Consider the following 21,178-nt stretch of genomic DNA (forward strand, 5'->3'; position numbering starts at 1 on the left):
CCTCTTCCCAAATGTGAGATACAGGACAGAAAAAAATCCTATGGCACATTTTACTGGAATTTATGAAGATTAAAATCTGATTGTATTTCCTCTGCATCACACCTCAACAGGCTGGTGATGCCCAAGGCTTCACCTCTTCTGTGCCTGCTCACATCCAGTGGCAACTGGAGTTACAGAGCACACAGCATATCACATGTACAGCTGAAAAGGTACGTGGGAAAGAAAAGTTTCCTGATCAAAATGGCATTTCTCAAAGGCCAGAGCACCGTGCTTTCCTGTAAACAACATTGCCAAAGCTCGCAGCTTATGGCAAGATGGAAGTGTGCCTCTGGGCCACAGGAACAGAGGAGATTTCAGCGTAAGAGGCTGGAAAGGAACAAGTATTCTGCTTCATGAGCAGAGAAAGTAGGTACCTCTGAATGGGTCTATTTATCAGGAAAAAAAACCCAACAAAACCAAACACTCCTGAAAAGAAAAAAAACCCCTCTCCTCAACCCTTTATTATCACCCTCTCCATTCCGATTGAGTACACAGACAAACCTAGAAGTACTGAAATGTAACAGAGAAGAAATTCAGAAATCCTGGACACTCTTCTCCTTTACTCAATTTCAACAGTATTAATTTAATTTCAGGATAACCAGTAGAGTAATTCCCTCAGCCCAGCCTTCTCTACCTCTGGTACTGATCAAGTAATTTCGGTTTCTCAAATATTTGCAGACAAGCAACCCGGCTGCCTTCTGTTTGGACTCCTTATGTCAACAGGTTTCAGTCCTTAAAAACTCTCTTCCCTTTGCCACACCTGCTCTCTAAACTTACCAAGGGGCAGTCATCAAACGTGCTCTCTGGCAAATAACGTTCCTGTTTACCCAGCTCTAAGCCGGACACGCAGTGGGCTTTGCTGGGGAAACCTGAGCATTAAATAGGAAGACAGCAGAGAGCAGCTGTGCTCCATGAAAATTGCTCCTGCTTCTATTCTTGAACCTACAGACATTAGCAGCCACCTTGCACCCCTGTGTCAGTACAAAATGGGCAGAAACTTGGAGTTTTTCTACTACAAGAACAGGAACCACTATTTTTTAAGGTCTAAAAAGCCTTCTGTACCCAAGGCTTGCTTTTTTTTTTTCTTGCAAACATTTTATACGCAGGAAGCACCACCAAGAGACTGTAAATATGATGGCTAACTTTTCACTGCCACTGGTTTTACAGATGGGGAAGGTACAGTGACTTTTGCCCGAGGTCACACTGGAGATGGGGAGCAGGGGTTACCAGCTTGTCTCCTATCTGGTGATATAATTTTCCCCTTTTGGCCTGGGTCGTGCTCCTGGATTGTATCCTTGCCCTCTGCAGGTCTTATGGCCAAATGGCCATGTCTAGCTCTGTTAAGTTCACACCTTTTATCGCTAACAAATTAACTCATAAAATCGTGCTGCTTTGAGAGGACCAGAGAGAATTATTATTTTTTTTTTTTAAAAAACAAACCACTTAGGCCAAAAGTGGGTTCAACTTTGCAACATTTTCCCTGACTTTAAAACTCTGACATATCCATCACCACGTACGCTGTAGCAGTAGATATCCAGCTCCAGGTTTTGTGGTTGCTCAACCCTCCAACAGCATAGAACCTGATCTCAGAAGGAAGGAGTTTTAAACCATTTTCATCTGGGGTTTTAAAGCACCGGTCCTCAAGCCTGACTTTCAGCCCACTGAACGCCCACAATCACTTTCCATGGGTAAACAGGCGTGCCTGCAAAACCACTGGTTTCCCTTGCTCCTTGTTAAAAGTGTGTTTTAAAAAGAGGCAGGGAATTCGCATGCTTTTGAACAAATAACGGGGGAGCAGCACAGGGCAGTGCCCACAGTGCCAGCTCCCTGCCAGCATCTCTGGGGTACATCTCGAGTACATATTTGCTCTTCAGGTGCCTCCTCCCTCCAGGGCTGTCGGAGCACACAGGGCAGCTGGCAGCTCCACCTGAGCCTGCTACCTGCCCATATTCACCTCCTCTTGCCCAGGAGAACACGACAGAGCTGTGCGGCGTGCCAGGAGGGTGGGCAGGCATGTCCAGGCTCGCAGCGAGGCTGTGCCAAGAAAGAGCGGCTGCAGATGGGCTGGGATCCAACAGTAATGCTGTCAAGTATTTGAAGCAGGATTACAAAGCCCTGAAGGAGCAGTGCCTGCGGGCTGGCACCCTGTTCAAGGATGAGGAGTTCCCAGCCTGTCCTTCTGCGCTGGGCTACCGGGACCTGGGACCGTACTCCTTCAAAACCCAGGGGATAGTTTGGAAGCGCCCCACGGTAAGAGTGCTTTGTAATTGCCTGTTTTACTGGGGTTCAGGTCTAATCAAATCCCACCTGAACATCCATGCTAAATTTCTGGTGGGTGTGAATATCCACTATTCCTGTATGTTTTGGTGTTTATTTCTGTCTTACTTGACCTCCTTGGTTAGCAGAAGCAAGGTTGAAAAGGGGGTGGGGAAAAAGAGAAATCAACATCTAAGCCCTTTATAAAGCAAGGAATCCTTTAACTCCTTCATGGGAACCTGCTTCCTCCCTGTCCATTGACAGCAACAACTCCGGGGTACAATCCGGAGATAGAGGCAAACACCCCACGTGTGCCCAGCCAGACCACAGGGTGCCCCAGGAGCCATCGACCATCAATTGTAACGGTACCCACACCATGGTCCTGCCACTGTGCACCCCAGGAAACCAGGCTGACACTTAAATAAAATCCTCTGCCTCTCTTCAAGCTACCTAACTGTTAAAGAACAACTGACTGGAACTGTTATTACCTGAATACATATATCCAACAAATGGCCCTTTCATTTTAAAGTGGTCATTTTCATCAGGAAAGATCAGATGCTGAATTTTTCTTTTAAACTACAAGATCAGGGCTTCAGAGGTTTTTCTGCACTTTCATTTTTCGGTCATTTGTTTCTGTCCCTACTTAGCTTCTCCTCTGTCATTTTGCCCCTCCTTGCAACACCAAGAAAACTGAAAAAAGTGGAAGGAAGGAAAAAAAGCCCAAACACCTTCCTCTGATGGGGGAAAGGAGAATAAGAGAAGAAGGGAAGATTTCAAGCAGTTTATAGACACTTAGCCCACAAGTACCAGGACATGCTGGCTTATCACTATAGAGAGGGCAGAGTCCAACCCCTGCTGCAAGGCGGCATGAGCACATGTGCTGGGGACAAACCCCCTGCTTTGCTCTCCTGTGGAGGGACCTGGATCTGACCCATGGGTTGTGGATAGTTCCTGCTGGAGATCACAGCCCTGCTCATTGCTTGTACCTTTTCAACCAGCCGACAAGTTTCTATCTGCAAACAGTCCACAATTGCAAGAGGAGCTTCACAAACTGGCTCTTCATCAAACACACACATGAGAAGTCCTGGGCTGTCCCTGCCTCCACGGTGCAATGACACGGGGATGCTCAGAGTTGACAACCACGGCTTTCTGGGAGAGCTGGCAACTGCCTAAGCCTTCCTCAACACTGGTCACCAGGCATGGCTTCCTATAAACTGCCTCTTGCTGCCATCCAGAAGCTCACAGAAAATCCTCAGGAGAAAGGGAAGGCTTTTGTCTCTAGAGAGAAAATATTAAGTTCCTAATAGACAGCATGAAGCGTCAGAGCATTCGGAGTCAGGATAGGAGGAACAGTCATTGCCATAACCTATTTGGCTGGCCCCAGAAAGCCAGGAAGAAAGGAGAGGTCACCGACAGAAGTGTGTGTGTGTGTGGTTGGCCTCCAAGGAAGTGGGGTTGGGGTCGGGGAACCTACTCCACACTGGTGGCAGTGGAAAGTCAGCACAGCTCCAGTGCCAGAGCCAACAGCGACTGCCACAAATTCATTTGAACCAAAACCACAGCCAGACAAAATAAGATGTAAACACAGAGGTGGAATTTTCACCTCTGTCCCCACAGTAGCAAAAATTCTCACTGATATCACTGATAGTCTCAAGCAGCAAAGGGCTTCAGGATTTGCCTCCAAAAATGCAGACAGTTTTCAATTTAATAAGGCAATGTTGTTCTGACACCATCTTAATCAGATAAAGGGCAAAGGATATATTTAAGAAATGTTGAAAATTATAATATTTTTTGAACTTTTACATTGAAACAATGAACAAGAAATGGTAACTTTTCAGCCCAGAAGGGTGACGCATGCTTTGAAAAACGTGTCTTTTCAGGAGTTATGCACCAACCCTCAGTTTATAGTTGGAGGAGCCACTCGAACAGATGTCTGCCAAGGAGAGCTGGGTATGTACATCACTTCTGAATTTTGTTTTGTAAGAAGAAGAAGAAGAAAAAAAGCTTAAAGTTCCTCATACACAGTCCATTTTATTGGCTATCTCCCATCCATAGTATGGAGAGAGGCAGATAGCCAAGAGCAGGACTTGCACCCGAGCATTGCTGCCCAGGACAGGGTACGTGGGCTTGTAAAGAGCTACGCCAAACCTGGGAGACACCAAACTGTCTCCTGGAGGTAGGAAGCAAATTATCCCTTAGTGGAGAAGACTGGCTTGCTTTTCACCTCCTGAGACAGAGCTGGACACCAAACTGACCATGAGAGCACTTGCCCTGAAGCAAGAGTCTGGGCTTCATGCCTGTCCCAGGAAGAGCAGCTCCAAAGGCTCAAGGGACACTGGGGAAGTTTCACCCTGTAGCCTAGTCATTAAGGATTTTTAACTGGGGGGCAGAGCAAGTTCTAGCCACAGATTTACACAAAACAAATACACAATAACTAGGGAGCAGAGCAGAAAGTGGTTTGATACGGGGGCTGGGGTGATGCCATGCCTTTTCATGTCAAGCAGGATGGCTCCTCTGCTTGCAGACATCAGTTAGAAACAAGGAACACATTATAAAAAAAAAAATATGAACGGAGCACATAAACTTTGTAATGCCATCCACAGCAAGCAAATAGTTCCAAGCCCTTCATACTGAATGCTCTGTGCAAACACAGCCAAAAAAGGCAGCATTGCTCAGCTCCCAGATCAGGGGCTGATGCTGACAAGACGTCTGTCAGAGAGCCCTCATCCTCTTCTGGACATCCATCACAGCGAAACTTTCTTACTTGTTTTTCTACAATGCATGCTGTTGTCTAAGCAGAGCTCCTGTGCAAGCAGCCAGAAGGGAGCTGCAGGGGGGCTTTATTCCCCCTTCGAATAGCTGCAGCAGCAGCCTTCTTCCCTGCCTGCCTCGCTGATAAGATCCAGCTGCAGAAGACAGCAGCAGCAACCTCTCCTGACTACATATAGAGGCAAGAAGGCTGAAACTCTCATAATGAGAATTTGATGGATTAGACACAGAGAAATCAGCTTTTCTCCCTCCTGCGCTGCTTACCGCAGTACTCCTGACCTTACCAGTCTTCTAGCCCATCCGTTGTACAAATGAGATTCAAACAATTTCTGCAAGTCATTGGCAGTAAATAATACCAATGCCGGTCCTGTAAACAAAGCACCATTAGAGCAATTGCTAAAAAATTCCCCAGTGTGTGGGCCTGCACTTCAAATGCTAAAAATAAGATGCCCAATCATATACTTGCTCCAGGATATTTATTCAGCAGATGCTGGAACAGAGGTATGGAAATAATTTACTGTATTTTAAGAAAATGGTTCAGATAAGTAATAAAAGAGACATTTCTTGTCACCTCCAATTTGGGAAGTTTCTATTATAGCATAAAAAAATAAAGCTCGTATGCCTGAAGTAAAACCTCATTTTCCTTGTCAGTTTACAAGTTAAAGGACAGAAGAATATTACCTGCTCTTGAACTAGAAGAGGTCAATGCATTATTTGTGTTAAGCCTAGAAACTGAATGCAAATACCCTGAGATGCTTTTTATTTCTACCACCTCCTGAATGTCTCTGTGGAGCCCCAGTCCTTTGTGGTAAACAGGCTTTCATTAGAGAGCAGTGCCAAAAATCCACCCAACAACAGAACTGGACCCAAAATCCTCAGGTGAATGTGGGGACTGTGCCCGCCTGGGGGCTTTCCCAAGCCAGCCTTCATTGGGCACTACCCCAAGTGCTGGTCCTGAAAGTGACTCCTAAACCTAGAAGAAAAACCCCAATATCCAATTTTGGTTTTGTTAGGAGCTTCCTTGTCTCTCTCAAAGAGTAAATAATCAAAGATAACCCAATTTGTTTCTGCAGGGCTGCTTACAATCACTTCTACGCACACTGACCCTTCACAAAAATAAACTTCAGAATATAGGCATGGGACTTCCCTTTTAGTGTTCAGGTATTTGCTTTACATCTCTGAGGCATACCATGGTTTTTTGGTATTTGATCCAATACCTTGAATATCAAAGCCCTTGCTGCTAAAGCCCTCATGTAAAACACTTCTAGTGAAACAGACCCTGATTATATATTTACATAAGCCTTGTATGTGAACTGTTAACAATTCCTTTAGGGACATAGAGCCTACTTTTAATAATCTTCTCTGACACATTTCTTTTATTTTAAAAATACCGCTGCAGGTCTGGGTTTATATGAACAAAAGGAACACAAAAACCTAGAGTTAGTCTCACTCCATTAAACTTATTTCTTTGACAACAGTGTAAGCTAGATGAATATCAGCTTGGGAAGTTTGACGGGAACTTGAAAGACTTGAAATATTTTAAACGTTCTTTGAACCATATCTTTTTGATAGCCCAGTAACAACTTGAAATGCAGTCACATACTCTTAGTTATTAAAGGTGACTTATGAAGCTTTCTTGCAGCTATCTTAATAAGCTAACTCCAGAATTGTTTGCAGCAGGTTTTAAGAAGCAAATGGCATAAATTTAATTTAAAGAATATTAAAAATATTCACACCTTCTCAGTTAATATTAGCTTTCAGACCCACACCATTTATATTCATGGGGCACCTTTCGTTGTGAGGGCTCAGAGGGTGCTCCCAGCACTGCGGGTCCCTTGGCCTGGGCTGGAAGTCCCCTGAAGTCAATGCAGATGCAGCAGTTCATGCCAGCTAAGGAGCCCACCCCATGCCTGCTTTGTGCGCATCTTGTCTTGGGGCAGATTTGAGAAGATTACGGGTAGGCTGGAGAATAAACCAAAGCCTTCCAGCTCTGGGATAGATCTGATACCTGTTGAAGGAGCCTTTGGAGCTCCTATGGGTTGGAGAGTGCTTAATAGCACTGGGTTTGTTCACTTATTTTGCTATACACATTAATATATGGCCCTTCTGATGTTCAGTCATGTGGGCCTGGGGTATTGGAGGTCCTCGTTCTAGCAGATATATCCCTTAGACCTCAAAAAATACATTCACTGACAGCTCTGAAACCCCAAAGAGAAGAAAGCCTGTTCCTTTGCTGGGTGTTCCTTTGCCTTTCTGTACACAGCTGCAGAGCTTAATTCACATCCATAGAAAAATTTAGGAAGCTTTATTTAGAAATCTCAAAGCAGGAACAGCCTGCACCGCCAGATATCACAAAACTAGTGGGTCAGTACTTCCTTGATGTCTGGTAGGATGCCCCAGGTACAAGCTCTGAAGAAGGGCTTCCAGCAGAGACTAAAGCTGAGAGTCAAATCTGCTCGACAAACCGGGAAGCAAGAGCCACAGTATTGTATCTGGATCCCTTCTGAACACCAGGCATTGCTGAAATAGCAACAAGACAGAGCACAGTCAGGACAGAAATACCTCTGTCCAGTTAGATCTTGGAACCAGACACCTGGACTTTTGGCTTAAACTTGCCATCACTAGGTCAATTTAAGAGTTTAGATGTGCTGAGTCTAGACACTTTGTTGGTAGCTAAACAGAAACGGAGCACAGCTCTGTAGCAACTGAAACTAATCAAATTTCTCATTTATTTTATGGCCTCTGAGTGCAGTGCGCTTGGGTAAACATCATCAATATAGAGGAGTCACTCGGCTCCCAGGTCACCAAGGATTTGGTATTCTCTGCAGCAATTCGATTATCTCTCTAAACCAGGAGGTGCCTGTGTCGTGCTGAGAACATGAGCCACCTCGCTACATCTGTGAGCGGCAAGTGATTTTATTTCAAGCACACTAACAGTCAAAATTATTCTCCAAGATCATATATACACACACACGCATGCACACAAAGGGAGGCACAGCTAGGCTTCATGTTTACCCTTTCCACCACAAACTCAAGGGCAGAATTGCTTATTTCAAATAATAAAAAAAAACCCAAACCAAAACAAAAACAAATGCCAAAACCTGCACTTTACCAAGATTACGAATAACTTCAGACCCAGGAATCAAGCTGGCTTCTTTTCAGCACATTCAGCAGCAGCAGTAAACACTGTAATTGGCACTTGTCTGAAACTTTTGTTCATGAAATATGAGACTGAGCAGAAAGCAGTGTATGTGCCTGGAGGTGATTTAGCCCTGTAGGGCTAATGCTGAGAAGACTTAAAAAAAATTTATTTTCATAAGCTAAAAGGCTACCACTTTGAATGTGTACAGTGAGCAGAAATGCTTTTTGATGTCATTTTTCTGACTATAACTGTATTGGAAATACACTACGATTAAATACTTCATTCATTGAGAAATTGGCCTCATTTCCTCTCCCTCCAAAATGTCACTTTTTAGGAAGGGAATCAAATAGTTTCCTCACAGTTGGAAAGATGACTTATAAGCTGGAGCTGAAACAGGACAAGCTCGACTGGTCACACACAGGCTGCCTTTCTAGGGAGCTTGTGCTGTTGCACTATCCCGTAGGCACCACCAAAACTCTGAAATTTGCTGATGGCAAAATGATTTTGAACTTTGAAAAAAGGAACACATACTGTCACCTTGTACTTTTTTAGTACAAGTATATCATCCAGTAGGGCTGAGAAACCTTATTAACAGGCCAGGATCCCATTGTGGTGTACCAGAAGATGAGAGGCAACCTGTGCAGTTTAGGCTCCATCCTGGATGCTCCTTGATACAGACAGATTCCTGCACCCTCTTCAATTTGTCTGAAAGCCAGTATCACAGGAACCTGAATGTAATGCATCGCTTGTTATATAAAGATGGTCCCAAACCATCTGCATCTAGGCACCCCATGCAAACCTTCCTTTTTTTTCAAGTTACCGCACAGCAGCCAATTCCCAGCTGGTTCCTTTTGGAGGGAACTTGTTCAGCCACAAGCTTACCCAAAGATATTAGGCCCCCAAGTAAAGCTTAGAGATAGGACTCTGCATTGCTCAAGGCAGGCATAGCTATTTTGAAGGCCAAGTTCCCTGCTGAAATTCTTCCAGCACAATTCTTTCCATGCATGCGTTGGGCAGACTTGCCCCTCATGCTTCCCCAGGGGGTTAGATTGCACAGGGTGTTTGCAGGAGGCAGAAGTGCCAATGCCAATGTCACTCACCCTCCCAGATGCTAAGAAGTTAATTCATACCGTAAGATGGCTTGTAAAGGATTTCACGCTGCATTTGGCATCTTGTGAGGTTTAGATTCTGAAATTGTTTAGTTCTGAGTCAGGGAAGTAAATAACACATTTAAGGAAACCCCTCTCATTTCAACTGATTCTTCCGCCTAATTGTGCATTAAACACACACTATCCTCACAAACCCCAGAGTAGTTTCCCCTTCACTGGCTGTAAAAACGTGGAAACCCTTCCAGATGTTGCACATCAGGAAAGCACCAGCTCATCACAGCTGTAGACCTTCTGTGGTCTCACTGGAGGTGGAGAGACACAACAGAGACACCAGGACCCCCACCCTACCACCTTCTCAGAAATAGTTGTCTATGCTTCACAGCACACCAGAAACAGCCAGAGTAGCAAAAAAAATCTTAAGTAGTTGAAAAAAATAAGGGCTTCAGTTCTAACTTTCAGGTTTTTAATCTTCTTCCTCTGAACAATCATTCCCTAGACTTATCACCATTATTTCTACCTCTCCATGAAAAAGCAGAAAATATAACAGCATAAAGGCATACACATGGACCAAGAAAATCCTGAAAGAAATAGATACAAAGCAGGTCTGAGTGTTCTCAGTCTCATTTTCCTGCATCTACATTTTTCTTGGGAGAGAAGGTTCTTAATGCTTTTCTTTTCCCCACCTTGTGCTCTCCTAATTTTGCTTATTTTTTACATAGGTGCCTAAAGCTGGGAGGAACCTTCCAGGCCAGTGAGTCAAGCCCTCTCCCACAGAATACAAATTAATCTGTAAAATAATTATGTTGAAAATAAGCTTGAGAAGGTTTTTGCTCATAGTTGTTCTAGAGGTTAAGGCTTTCAGACTCTCATCAGCAACTTCTTCCTATTTCCAGTTTAAATATCTCACAACCCCTTTAATTTATCTTTTTTTTTCTATAAAAGAAATCTTACCTTGAAGTAAGAGCTCTTAGCTCAAGCACCTTGACCTGCCTCACACTTCCTCTTCAAACTTCACTTGGGTAGGATGAGCAGGACAAATTTTTCTAACCTCTTCTCATAAAAAGTGCAGATAGGCGTAGAGAAGCAGGTAATCCAGCCATTTTCTACTCCCTTCCAGCCTGAATGTTCTTTTTTGAATGTAGCAGCCAAGATAACACAGAGCTATCCTAAGGGAAGGCTTGAGCAGCACCTCACATACTAATACCACATTTTCCCTCCTCATTGGAAACACCTGAGCTGGCATGGTGGGTAGATCACGCTTTTGCACCCATATCCCATCAGCCAGCTTCGGTGGTTACCAGTCATCACACCAGGGGCACTTCTTTACAGGTGTTTCTCAAGTCACCGCTTGCCTAACTGGGAACAGCTGGGTCTCACTCAGCTCATAGGAGGCAGTTGGGTCCCTCCCAGTGGGGTACAGGCAGCAGAGAGCCCACAGCACCAGGCAAGTCCCCCCATTTTACCTTTACAGTTACATTTGTCATGGCACTAAATCATAAAGCCCAAGTCAATTTGAGGAGTTAACTAAGATATTAAATCATGCTCTAGATTAAACTCTTTCCTCGGTTCCTCCGTTAGCTTATCTCTGCTGAAGCAAGGGCTGTTCTGCCAATTCCTTCTGCAGAACATGCACCTGCACAGAGAAACTATGTCTTGGCACATTAATCCACAGGGAACCAGGAAAACGTTAGCAGCTTCAGAGCAGCTTTATTCTCCTAGACTTTCTGCACACCTTAGAAATAGCACCGAACCACAAAAGCTCTGTCTACTGTTTGCAGTATGCAAATACCGTGAGAAACCCATGAGGTGCCGCTTTCCCAGGGGCACCCAAACTCCAATCTACAACAAGCAGGTAACAGCCCAGCAACCAACTCCAGCTGCGGACACCCAGCCTGCAACAAAGGTTGGGTGTGCCCATCCTTTCCAGCATAAGGAGTGGGACAGAGAAAGGACTCACCTCTTTCCAGAGTTCCCAAAAGACTTCAGCTTCCATTAGTCTCACGGGCAATTCTGTAGCAATAGCTCCAAGTGCTGGTTTGAATTCAGACCTTCAAAGAAAGGGCTAAGAAGGAACAGCTGCCCAAATGCTCCTGCTATCTATCAAATCTCCAAAAGGATGGGACATAATGGTGTAAGGATCAGTTAGGCAAAACATTATTTGTTAATGAACTTTTCTGCCATGTAACACATGTGTTTTTAGGTGATTGCTGGCTCCTAGCTGCCATTGCATCTCTCACTTTGAATCCAGATGTTCTGCACCGTGTTGTTCCCAAGGATCAGAGTTTCCAAAACGACTATGCTGGGATCTTTCATTTCCAGGTACCTATATGATCAAGGTATTGAGAATAAAGAGCAAAATACTAGTATTTAGCTAAAAGCATCTTTTTAAAAATGTTTGTCGCAGGCTAAATATTAAAGAATTGAAGTGTGTAAGTGAAATTGGTGGGGGGCGAGGGGGGGGAGAAAAGAAGAACAAACTTAAATAACATTAAATGATACCTGCTCACTGGCTAGGTTCTGCTGTCTCACAGCTGATAGGGCTCTGGTGAGTCATACAGGTTTGGAAAACTGAGCCAAACTGTCAAGCTGTATGAGTCAAGCCAAACTCTGTCCCTGATGTCTGTCGCGAGTGAATTCGGGCTGATGCGGTTCCTCCCCATTCCCTTCCCTGTCCACCGCTTTGCCTGGATTTCCTTGCCCGCAGCCCCAGCGTGTTGGGACTGAGCTAGCTTGCTTTGACTACAGGTTAGGCTCTGCTGTGAGCAGTATGGATTCACCCTGCAAAGCTAAAAGAGCTGTTTTGGCAAGGACAGATGTTATGGAGCACATCCTATCCCTTCTACCAGCTCATCTCAGCAGAGGGGTTATTGGGTCAATTATCTTCTTTCCTTTCAGGGCTGCCTCAAACTCAAGATTAAATGTTTCAAGTGCTCAGGCAAAAAATCGTATTAGCAATGTTTCACACATTTCCCAGTATTTTCAGAAGGGATTAGCGCTACTGAGAGCTTCCCCTTTGGGTGACCTCTCCTTGCAGCATTTTTACAGGGTCGTTGTTTTTCTTCCCAATGGACTGGGCCTTAAAAGAGCAGGGAAGAAGAGACTTCAGAGTATCCTGTCTACACACGAGCTTTCTGGACTCTCCACCATGCAAGCTCTGCATAGAGTACAGATAGTGTTCCAGATGTTACGTGCAAGAAGTTGTTGCTAATATTACCTATCCGCAAAACTTCAATACAGCATTAAGGAGCCTGCCCAGCACTTCACAGGGATGGGAAGAGTTTGCCTCTCTTACAAGGGAGAGGAGTCCAACATGGGAACGAACCCTGACGTATCCAGGGGGAACCGGTGACAGGTGAAGGGGTAGGAAGATGGTAGTGCGGAGCTATTATGTGCACACCAGCCCTCATCATCTTTTCCTTTCTTCTTTTCATCAGTTCTGGCAGTACGGGGAGTGGGTGGACGTCGTGGTGGACGACAGGCTGCCCACCAAGAATGGGAAGCTGCTCTTCGTGCACTCAGAGGAAGGCAACGAGTTCTGGAGCGCGCTGCTGGAGAAGGCCTACGCCAAGTACGGTGGCTAAGCAGGAGGCAGCACTCCTGGGTGTGCAGAAGTTGACTGCCTGGGTGATTGTGGTGTTAGACACACCACTCTTCACTCAAATGCTGCCTCCATTCCAGCCATTTTTTACAGTCTCCTCTAGGCCCATAAAGGGTGTTGCCAACTGTCTTTTCAAGGGGTTTTAATTCTGGTGCCCCAGGTCACACTGATGATCACAGGGACTAAGTTATACATACATTATATATGAATTATTACTAAATTATAAGCCCTTCTTTCTGCAGTGCCAGTGCTTACAGGTGGAGATGGCCCCTCGCACAGCTCTTGTCATCTCTCTCACAGGCTGAATGGCTCTTATGAAGCTCTCACAGGAGGGTCCACTATGGAGGGCTTTGAGGATTTTACTGGAGGCATCTCGGAGTCCTATGACCTGCGGAGGGCTCCTTTGAACCTGTACCAGATCATCCAGAAGGCTCTGAGAGCTGGGTCGCTGCTTGGCTGTTCCATCGATGTAAGAGACTGTGGCCGCTTTACTCTCCTCACTCCTCTTCTCGGCGCTCTGGTCTGTACTGTAACAAAAGCTCGGACTAGTGTTAGACATAGTCAGGAAGGTCTAAATTAGGAGCAAACTACAATTAATGGGAGAGTTTTATTGATTTCAGTTATAAAAACTTTGGATAAGGTTCTAAATAACCAGCTCTCATCATGCCTCTCTTTACAAGACAGCGTGTGATAATACTTTGAGCCGTGAACTGGGGACTGGTCTTCCTGAACTCCATTTTCATTCTCTGAGTATCTTTTTTCATTCATATTCTGTGTAATTTCAGCTCCAGACACTCAAATGCCAGAGGCAAACTCTTTGAGACACTTTGTTGTAGCCTGTAGTCTGACTCTGGCTTTCTCTTAGGTTTTCAATCCTAAAGATCATTGACGTGTAATACAAACCCTCTCAAGTTACAGATGGCGTTTGTACATGTTTTGGAAACTCCACGCCTTGCACATCCTGTTTCATTACCTTGTTTGAAATCCTGGTTCATGGTATATAGGATTACCAGAATTCAAATACTGGTATGCTGGTTCTCAGCTGAGGCAGGGTGGACCTGAGTTCACGTGAATGTGTCTTTGCTGGTGACTGGGTCTGCTATCTGACCTGGGAATTGGATTTGGATTTAGATTTAGATTTCATGGTACATTCTTGAATCTTTGCTGCACTAGGACTGCATACTTAGGGCTATGAAGCTGTGGTGGTGAACTTCTGCTGTGGATCTCACCTCTATTTAATACACTTTGCATCAGGAATATTGATATTCAATGTGCATACCACTTTGAATATCTTCCCCCATATTAATTTGCTCATGAAAGCTGTGCTTGTACACAATATATAATCCTAATGTGTATACATTTATTGTCCCAGATAACTACTTCAGCTGACATAGAAGCAATCACAAGTCTGAAGCTGGTAAAGGGACACGCGTACTCTGTCACTGGAGCAGAAGAGGTAAGCCAGCCTCTCCAGGGCTCATCCAGCCTGGCTGAAACTTTTACTCTTGCCATCATACAAAACACCTTGGCATTGCAATATTGCGGTGCCCTCAACTTCCTTATGGCTTTCTGTGACTCACCAAATCAAAATGTTGCTAACCTTCTTACAGAAGAAGGAGATACCTGTAGTACTCAGCCAGGTCAGAACCTCTGTACTGGTAGTTACGCAGAGTGCACTGTGCAGTCTGCAACTTGCATTGTACCAGCAGACTGGAATGCAAAAGATAAGGTGAGCCAACCTGTTACCGAACGGGAGGGTATGGAAAGGAAAAACAGGAGAGGAGGCAGCTGTTTCCCCACGTGTTCCTACTGCATGAGGTGGCAGCACGCACTTTGCCGATGAGCGCTAATGGGAATGAACTCCCCCATTAGTCTCAGCTTCACACTGAGGCTAGGTTGCTTCTCTGCAACTGGAATCATTACAGAGATGTCCATGCCAAACAACCTCTTTCCAACCTTTCTGTGTTTTGTGACGTCTCCTGCTTTCGAGGACGTAGATATTCTGCTGTTTTGTAGCTGTGTTTTTCCTTGCAGCTTGCTGTCACTATACGGAATGGTGAGTGTTGCAGCTGATGGCTCACTTGGTGGCACAGGATAGTGTACAATAAGGGTGGAAGGGATCTAGGGGTCTTTTAAGTATTTCAAATCATAATAGACTGCATCACTCAAGTATAAATTGTGTTTTATCCTGCCTGAAAAGCAACTGCTCTGTGATGATTGGAATAATGGAAGTGCTCAGGCTCTGTTTGTTGTGGATCTTTCAGGTATATTATCGAGGACGGCCAGAGAAACTGGTGAGGCTTAGAAATCCCTGGGGTGAAGTGGAGTGGACTGGAGCTTGGAGTGATAAGTAGGTTTTTATATGCCTCCGCTTCTCTCTCTTCAGTGTATTTTGGTATATTTTAAAAATTAAATTGGCACTATGCAGTTAATCCAATCACAAAGCACATTTAGGAGAGATACTAAATCAGCTGGAATAAAACACTATTAATTTATTAGCAAGGTTAGATATTGATCTGTTCTGCCCCATGGACATTCTTCACTGCCTCAGGCAGAGCCTTCTAATAAGAGAGAGCAGCCCATGTTTTAATTGTGAGCAGCCCGATGCAAGCCATATCCAGGTTATTTTACAAGACAACTTTTCTCAGGTTGATCCTGCTGATGGTGCCAGGACCTTAGTAGGATATCCAAACCAATCCCATTCCTGGGAAATACACCAGAGCTAAGCTATTGTGCCTCTGCTTCAACTCTAAGGTTGCTGTGCTCTAAATCAGGCCAGTATTTGGTTTTTACTGGAGAATCTTGAAAAAATTAGGATGTTGACTCAACTGAAGACCCAGAAGTTTGAAAATCTATCAAAAGCTGCCCTGGAATCTCATGAGAACGGCAGTGACAACACCTTTTATTTTTATATTCAGAATAGCATGAATTTTACTTTCCTTTAGGCCATGGTGTTTTTTCACGCAATACTTTGAGATGTCAGTTTCCTGTCCTGACTGACTGCAATACTGGTGCTGATGCTGTATAACACTTAAGGATGGAAACCAGAGATAAAGATCAGAATTATTCTTACCTTTATCAGAGCTGCTTTGCTTAGCCCCAAGATAAGGTACTTCAGGCAGGCACACATGCCATGTCCTTATTTTCTTGCACCTGTTTTACCATGGGACAACCCTGCTGAGGCAGGTGCAGAACTGCATCGTCACGAGGGAGCAGATCAGAGCAGAATCCATCTTGCTGCACAGTAACGCCAGGATCGGAAAGAGGCAATGCTGTTTTCTACAGTACATTTTCTAATCCCATCTTTTTGCTTTCCTTTTCTTTGGTGACCCCAACAGTGGAGCTTATATAATTTCCCTAGGGCATCCCAACAGATCTTACGATGGAGAAGCTCTGCCCGACTTTCAGGCTGTGTGTTACCGAATTCAGCCGGTCTGCAATATTTGTACATTCTGGCACCTGGCAGCGACGATTCAATTTAAGGCTTGTTGCAAATGTGGTTGGAGTCTGATTCCAGCCCTGTCTAGTCAGGTTGCAGTGTGTATCACCACTGGGAGGGGCAGAAGGTCCCACTGTTGCAGAAATATGTCCTCCTTTATCCTCTGCAGCTGAAGACAGAGCCTAACTCTCTGATCTTGTAGAATAAAATACAACAACTGAGCAGCTTGCTTTTGTGCTTTGTTTGCAGTGCTCCTGAATGGAATTATGTTGATCCCAGACAAAGGCAGGCTCTGGATAAGCAAGTAGATGATGGAGAATTTTGGTGAGAATCATTCCGTTAGCTTAATCTTTTGGCCATTTTATGTGCCCGTATGCTTTTCAAGCAGTCCTTTTGGTTGGATGGAGAGAAACTGCCAGCACCAAGGGGGTTAATAATGACATGTGTGTGTGTTGTTAGCCTCTTGTTTATCTCCCTTCCCATTCAAATATTACCTTTTATTAGAGCTTGCATAACTCAGTGCTTATCCAAAATATAGAGACCAGATGGTAATAAAATTAATGAGGTGGCAAGAATGAACCTCAGCTGCTCTATATTTTTAGGTTTGTTTTTTTTTCTGCCTAAATGCTACACAATAATAAAAAAGTTTAGATTACCAACTTGGGAGGAGTCTGTTTACCCAGACCTATTGGAAAGCCCATCCCAGTTAGCTGATTATGTCAATCAGTACTGAATCCGTGTCACTCTGTCACAGACTGGCAAGATAAACACCCATCGTCTTTCAGTGCAATCAGCTCTGTGGGCCATGAGGCACTGGGAAATGAGAACAGACCTCTGCTTGCGGCATGAAGTGATCAAGGTCTGTCACTCATGCAAGCCTACTAGGAATGGTAGAAACAAACATTAACAATAGAATTAAAGCAAAAAAAAAGGCTGCGGCTGTTTGTCTACAGAGTGACTTTCATAAGGGCCAACTCTTACTCCCATTAAACGGCATCTCCTTGCACATTTTGTTCCACCATTTTTAGTGAATTTACTTATGAAGTATGAGGGATTGCCCACAGCTGGGGATGACAGAAAATGGTATGACCATTGTTACCATACAGTGGTATTACCATTGTTACATAATGTGTAACAGCCATTGAGAATAAACTCTCTCGAGGAGATACAGCTCATTCAGGGACTGGGAAATTTTGTTTCCCCAAAACTGGTTCCAAACTTCAGAGTTCAATTAAATGGGCTTTGGGCAGCTCTGTAGTACTGACATTTGCTGCCCTGTTGGGAGGGACATCAATTTTCACTTGCCTCGACTGTGGCAGGCTGATGGACTGACCCTGGTCTTTTTTGTGCACCAGGATGGCATTTTCGGATTTTCAAAGGCAGTTCACCCGCCTTGAGATCTGCAACTTGACTCCTGACACACTGACAAGCAATGAAGTCAATAAATGGGACCTGACCCTGTTTAATGGACAGTGGAGACGCGGTTCAACTGCTGGGGGCTGCCAGAACTACCAAGGTGGAGACCCAGCCAAGTGGGCACTTGGTGAAATACCTACACAACAATCCAAATAAATGCTTGGGAACCAGAGAGGGCTTCGGTGGGAAGGGCTCGGAGGTGCAGCTCTTTCTGCAGGGCTTAGATAATAAGCAAAATCTTGGCAGTCTAAGCCAAGATCTAATTCACAGTTATTTCCTCATTGGGGATTCCCAGCCCACTAAGCCTGTATTTTTTTTTTTCTCTGTCTGCTTTTCCTGCTTACATGGCTTTTGCTACTGACTGGAGTAAACCTCTGAAGGGTTGGTTAGGCCAGGAGAGTGTCACGGTTCAGTGGCAGTGCTGCTTCCCTTTCATTTTCAGGTTAGACCTCTGGAGAGGCTGTCTGGCATTTGGTCCTCTGGCAAGAATAACAGCCTCAGCCAAGGACGTTTCCTGGAGATAAATGTCTGGATGGAATTAATGATATCAGCTCCTCCCTGTTGCTCATTATTCCCCAGGAAACACCTTGGTGCTTTGGTTTGCCATGGCTCCAATTTATATTCAGCATAGCTGTGAAAACATAGAAACATATAATGTAATGGAAAGGACTGGAAAAACTCCAGGCAAAAGTCCATCCAAAGAGATATTATCTGTAATTCTAGTGACAGCTATCTTGGCTACAATGACAGCAAAATCTCCTCCTTTTTGTCTTGCCTTGGGAATTCTTAGCAACATACTGGACCAATCCCCAGTTTAAAATCCGGTTGGATGAACCAGATGATGACCATGAAGGGAGTCTGAATGAGCCATGCTGTACTATACTGGTGGGCTTGATGCAGAAGAACCGCAGGAGACAGAAGAGAATGGGAGAAGCGCTGCTTAGTATTGGTTATTCACTCTATCAGGTAAAGTTTGTTCCTGATTAAAGGCTTTATTTCCTGTTCTGTTGTGCTGGAAAAAATTAGCAGTGTGCTACATCTTGACATTCAGGACTACAGTTCAATACAAAATGGATTTTGTAAGATGATTCAAATCCTTCTCTCATTTCTTCCTGACCCACATAGTATGGGAAGATTTAGATAAACTTAGGCTCAGTTTTTGTCCCACTTTAACAGGAGAGCAGTGTAAAATTAGAGGCAATAAGTTAGCAACAGTCTCATTGAGAGCCTTCTCTTACAAAATCTGAATGGGGGCAGGCTCAGGGTGCCTGGCAATTCCAGATAAGTGTTTCTGATTACAGCCTATCATCATGCTCTGTAGTCACTTTTTAAAAAAAATTATTTTTCCCTTGTATTTGACAAATTGTTTTGATTTGTTGTCTACTGTGCTATTGTTCTGTTTCAGTAATTTTTAGGGTTGGTTTTTTTTTATTCTCCCAGTGTTGCTTCTGTCTCTAAAAATATAACGTAGGGAAAAAAATCTACAGTGTCACCTCTAATTTCTGTGATGTGAGGGGAGAGAAGTAAATATAAAAATTTCCAACCAGTACTATCATTCCCAATATCTTATCTAGAGAAAAGATATTAAAGGTTGGGTAGATTCCATTGGATGAAAGATCATTAACCAGCACAGGTGGGAGCAGATGGGAATGGCTGACTTTTGCTAATGTATCTTGTGGAGGATGGTTCAAAACTAGGAAAGGTTTTCCCTAGTGCCTAAGTGTCTGTATGCACAAATGGTTCTCACCAAGCAGGTTTCTGAGTTGCCATCTGCTGGTGCCAAGCACCCTGGCCTGCTGGTATCCTGAATTTGCACATTAAGGATGTTTGTCTGCTCATACCACTGAGTACAAAGCTGGAGAAGTCATCAGAGCTAACTTCAAAAGCTCTTTTCAGACTTGGGAGAACACTCTCTTTGGCTCCCACTGGAATCTGTTATCTCAAGACAACTAATTGCTTTTAGAAAAGCTACCTTATATTTGGAGGTACCAATTAACATAGCAATTTAACTAATTTAAGAAGGGCCAAATCTTGAAATTTGTTACTTGTTATAATTGTCTTTACAACAATATCCTCATCCTCAGGCTGATTGCTAATGATCGTAGCCTTATATTTTCATCATAATCCAGTAACAGTAGAGTAGTAGATTTTGGTCTGCTGTAATAAATTCTCAGTTTGGTTTTGGTTAGCAAAGTGGGGATAACTTGCTGACTTTCCTGACTGAACATTTAAAGGCTTACCCAAATATTTCCAACCAATAGTATCATTCACAACACTGTATCAGGAGAAAAGCCATTAAGTGTTGTACAGATTCCTCTGGATGAAGATCCTGATTTTCCTTTGGAACAGCTGTAGCACAAGCTAGAACTTCATGTGTAACTGGTACTACATATGTGGTTGTTGTAAATGAAAATGAATAAAAAAGTGTCTGAAGGAGGTTTTATCTGATTTTTTCTTCCCCCGTAATGATAGGTGCAGATATGTACCAGCCCTTTAATATTGTCTCTTTCTCTTCCTTTCAGATTCCTCGGGAGGTATGTAATCTCTGGTGAAGACTTGCAGCCTCCAGATGGGCACCTCCTGTTGCACTGGACATTTTAGCTACTAGGAAGACTTCTTCCTTACTAATGACAGCTCTTCTGGAGAGCTTTGTTCTTGGATCACTGGATCCATATCTCAAGTTCTGAAAAATAATTTCCGAGGGACTGGGGCACAAGGCTTTATTGAAGGCATCTGAGTCCCAATCCTGACTTCATTTATACATGTTGAAGTTTGGCTTCCACTAAGTTTGTGTAACAGAGGTCAGAATCTGTCAGTACAGGTGAAGGCAGAACAGTACTCTAAAACTGAGAAAATGTAGCTAATGTTGTTTTGAAGAAGTGCCAAACTCTGTGGATCCATTCCTTTTCTAGTTCTGAGCTGGGGCTCCTGGTAATGAACAAACCCCGCTCAACCTTTCCTAATCCTTACAGATGTCAATACTGAGGTAAAGAGACTTTTCACTCCTGAAGAAAGAGACCCCAGGAGCGTCTGGCAGTCAGAAAAGCCTATACTCATTACTGAGGTCCAGCAGCCTGCACTGCCAATTTTTCCTTGGCTTTTCAGCCCTTATCTTTTCTCTCAGTAAATGAATGTGTGGTCATGGAGCAATTACTGTGTTCTTTTAACAGCCTTGCAGATGCAAAGGGAAAATGAACTTTATATATTGAAAAAGATATGGATCTGACTTCTTAATCTTTGCAGTCTCACTTGGGTTAAGATTGAGTGGGGAGAAAGGATGGGGTTGTTGAATAAATACCACATACAATCTTATCTTCAGAACAAAAGAGGAAAAAGCCCCGTATTTTTCTACAGTTTACAACAGAAAAACCGAATGATTATAAAATGCTTGATAACATCTTTGTATGCTC

General features: G+C 43.9%; 1 protein-coding gene across 1 annotated transcript in view; it reads left to right on the forward strand.

Moving 5' to 3' along the window:
* The first annotated feature begins 2,052 nt into the window (after positions 1 to 2,052).
* Positions 2,053 to 21,178, forward strand: part of CAPN8 (calpain 8) — a 28,277-nt gene continuing 9,151 nt past the window's right edge. Inside the window, exons 1-11 of the mRNA XM_010082074.1 lie at positions 2,053 to 2,289; positions 4,176 to 4,245; positions 11,516 to 11,634; positions 12,750 to 12,883; positions 13,214 to 13,382; positions 14,286 to 14,369; positions 15,178 to 15,263; positions 16,602 to 16,676; positions 17,708 to 17,868; positions 18,559 to 18,734; positions 20,291 to 20,302. Of these exons, the coding sequence (XP_010080376.1) occupies positions 2,053 to 2,289; positions 4,176 to 4,245; positions 11,516 to 11,634; positions 12,750 to 12,883; positions 13,214 to 13,382; positions 14,286 to 14,369; positions 15,178 to 15,263; positions 16,602 to 16,676; positions 17,708 to 17,868; positions 18,559 to 18,734; positions 20,291 to 20,302 (1,323 nt within the window). The remainder of the gene's footprint in view (positions 2,290 to 4,175; positions 4,246 to 11,515; positions 11,635 to 12,749; positions 12,884 to 13,213; positions 13,383 to 14,285; positions 14,370 to 15,177; positions 15,264 to 16,601; positions 16,677 to 17,707; positions 17,869 to 18,558; positions 18,735 to 20,290; positions 20,303 to 21,178) is intronic.

The sequence above is a fragment of the Pterocles gutturalis genome, unplaced genomic scaffold (genome assembly GCF_000699245.1).
Source record: "Pterocles gutturalis isolate BGI_N339 unplaced genomic scaffold, ASM69924v1 scaffold12144, whole genome shotgun sequence".
NCBI classification, from domain to species: domain Eukaryota; kingdom Metazoa; phylum Chordata; class Aves; order Pterocliformes; family Pteroclidae; genus Pterocles; species Pterocles gutturalis.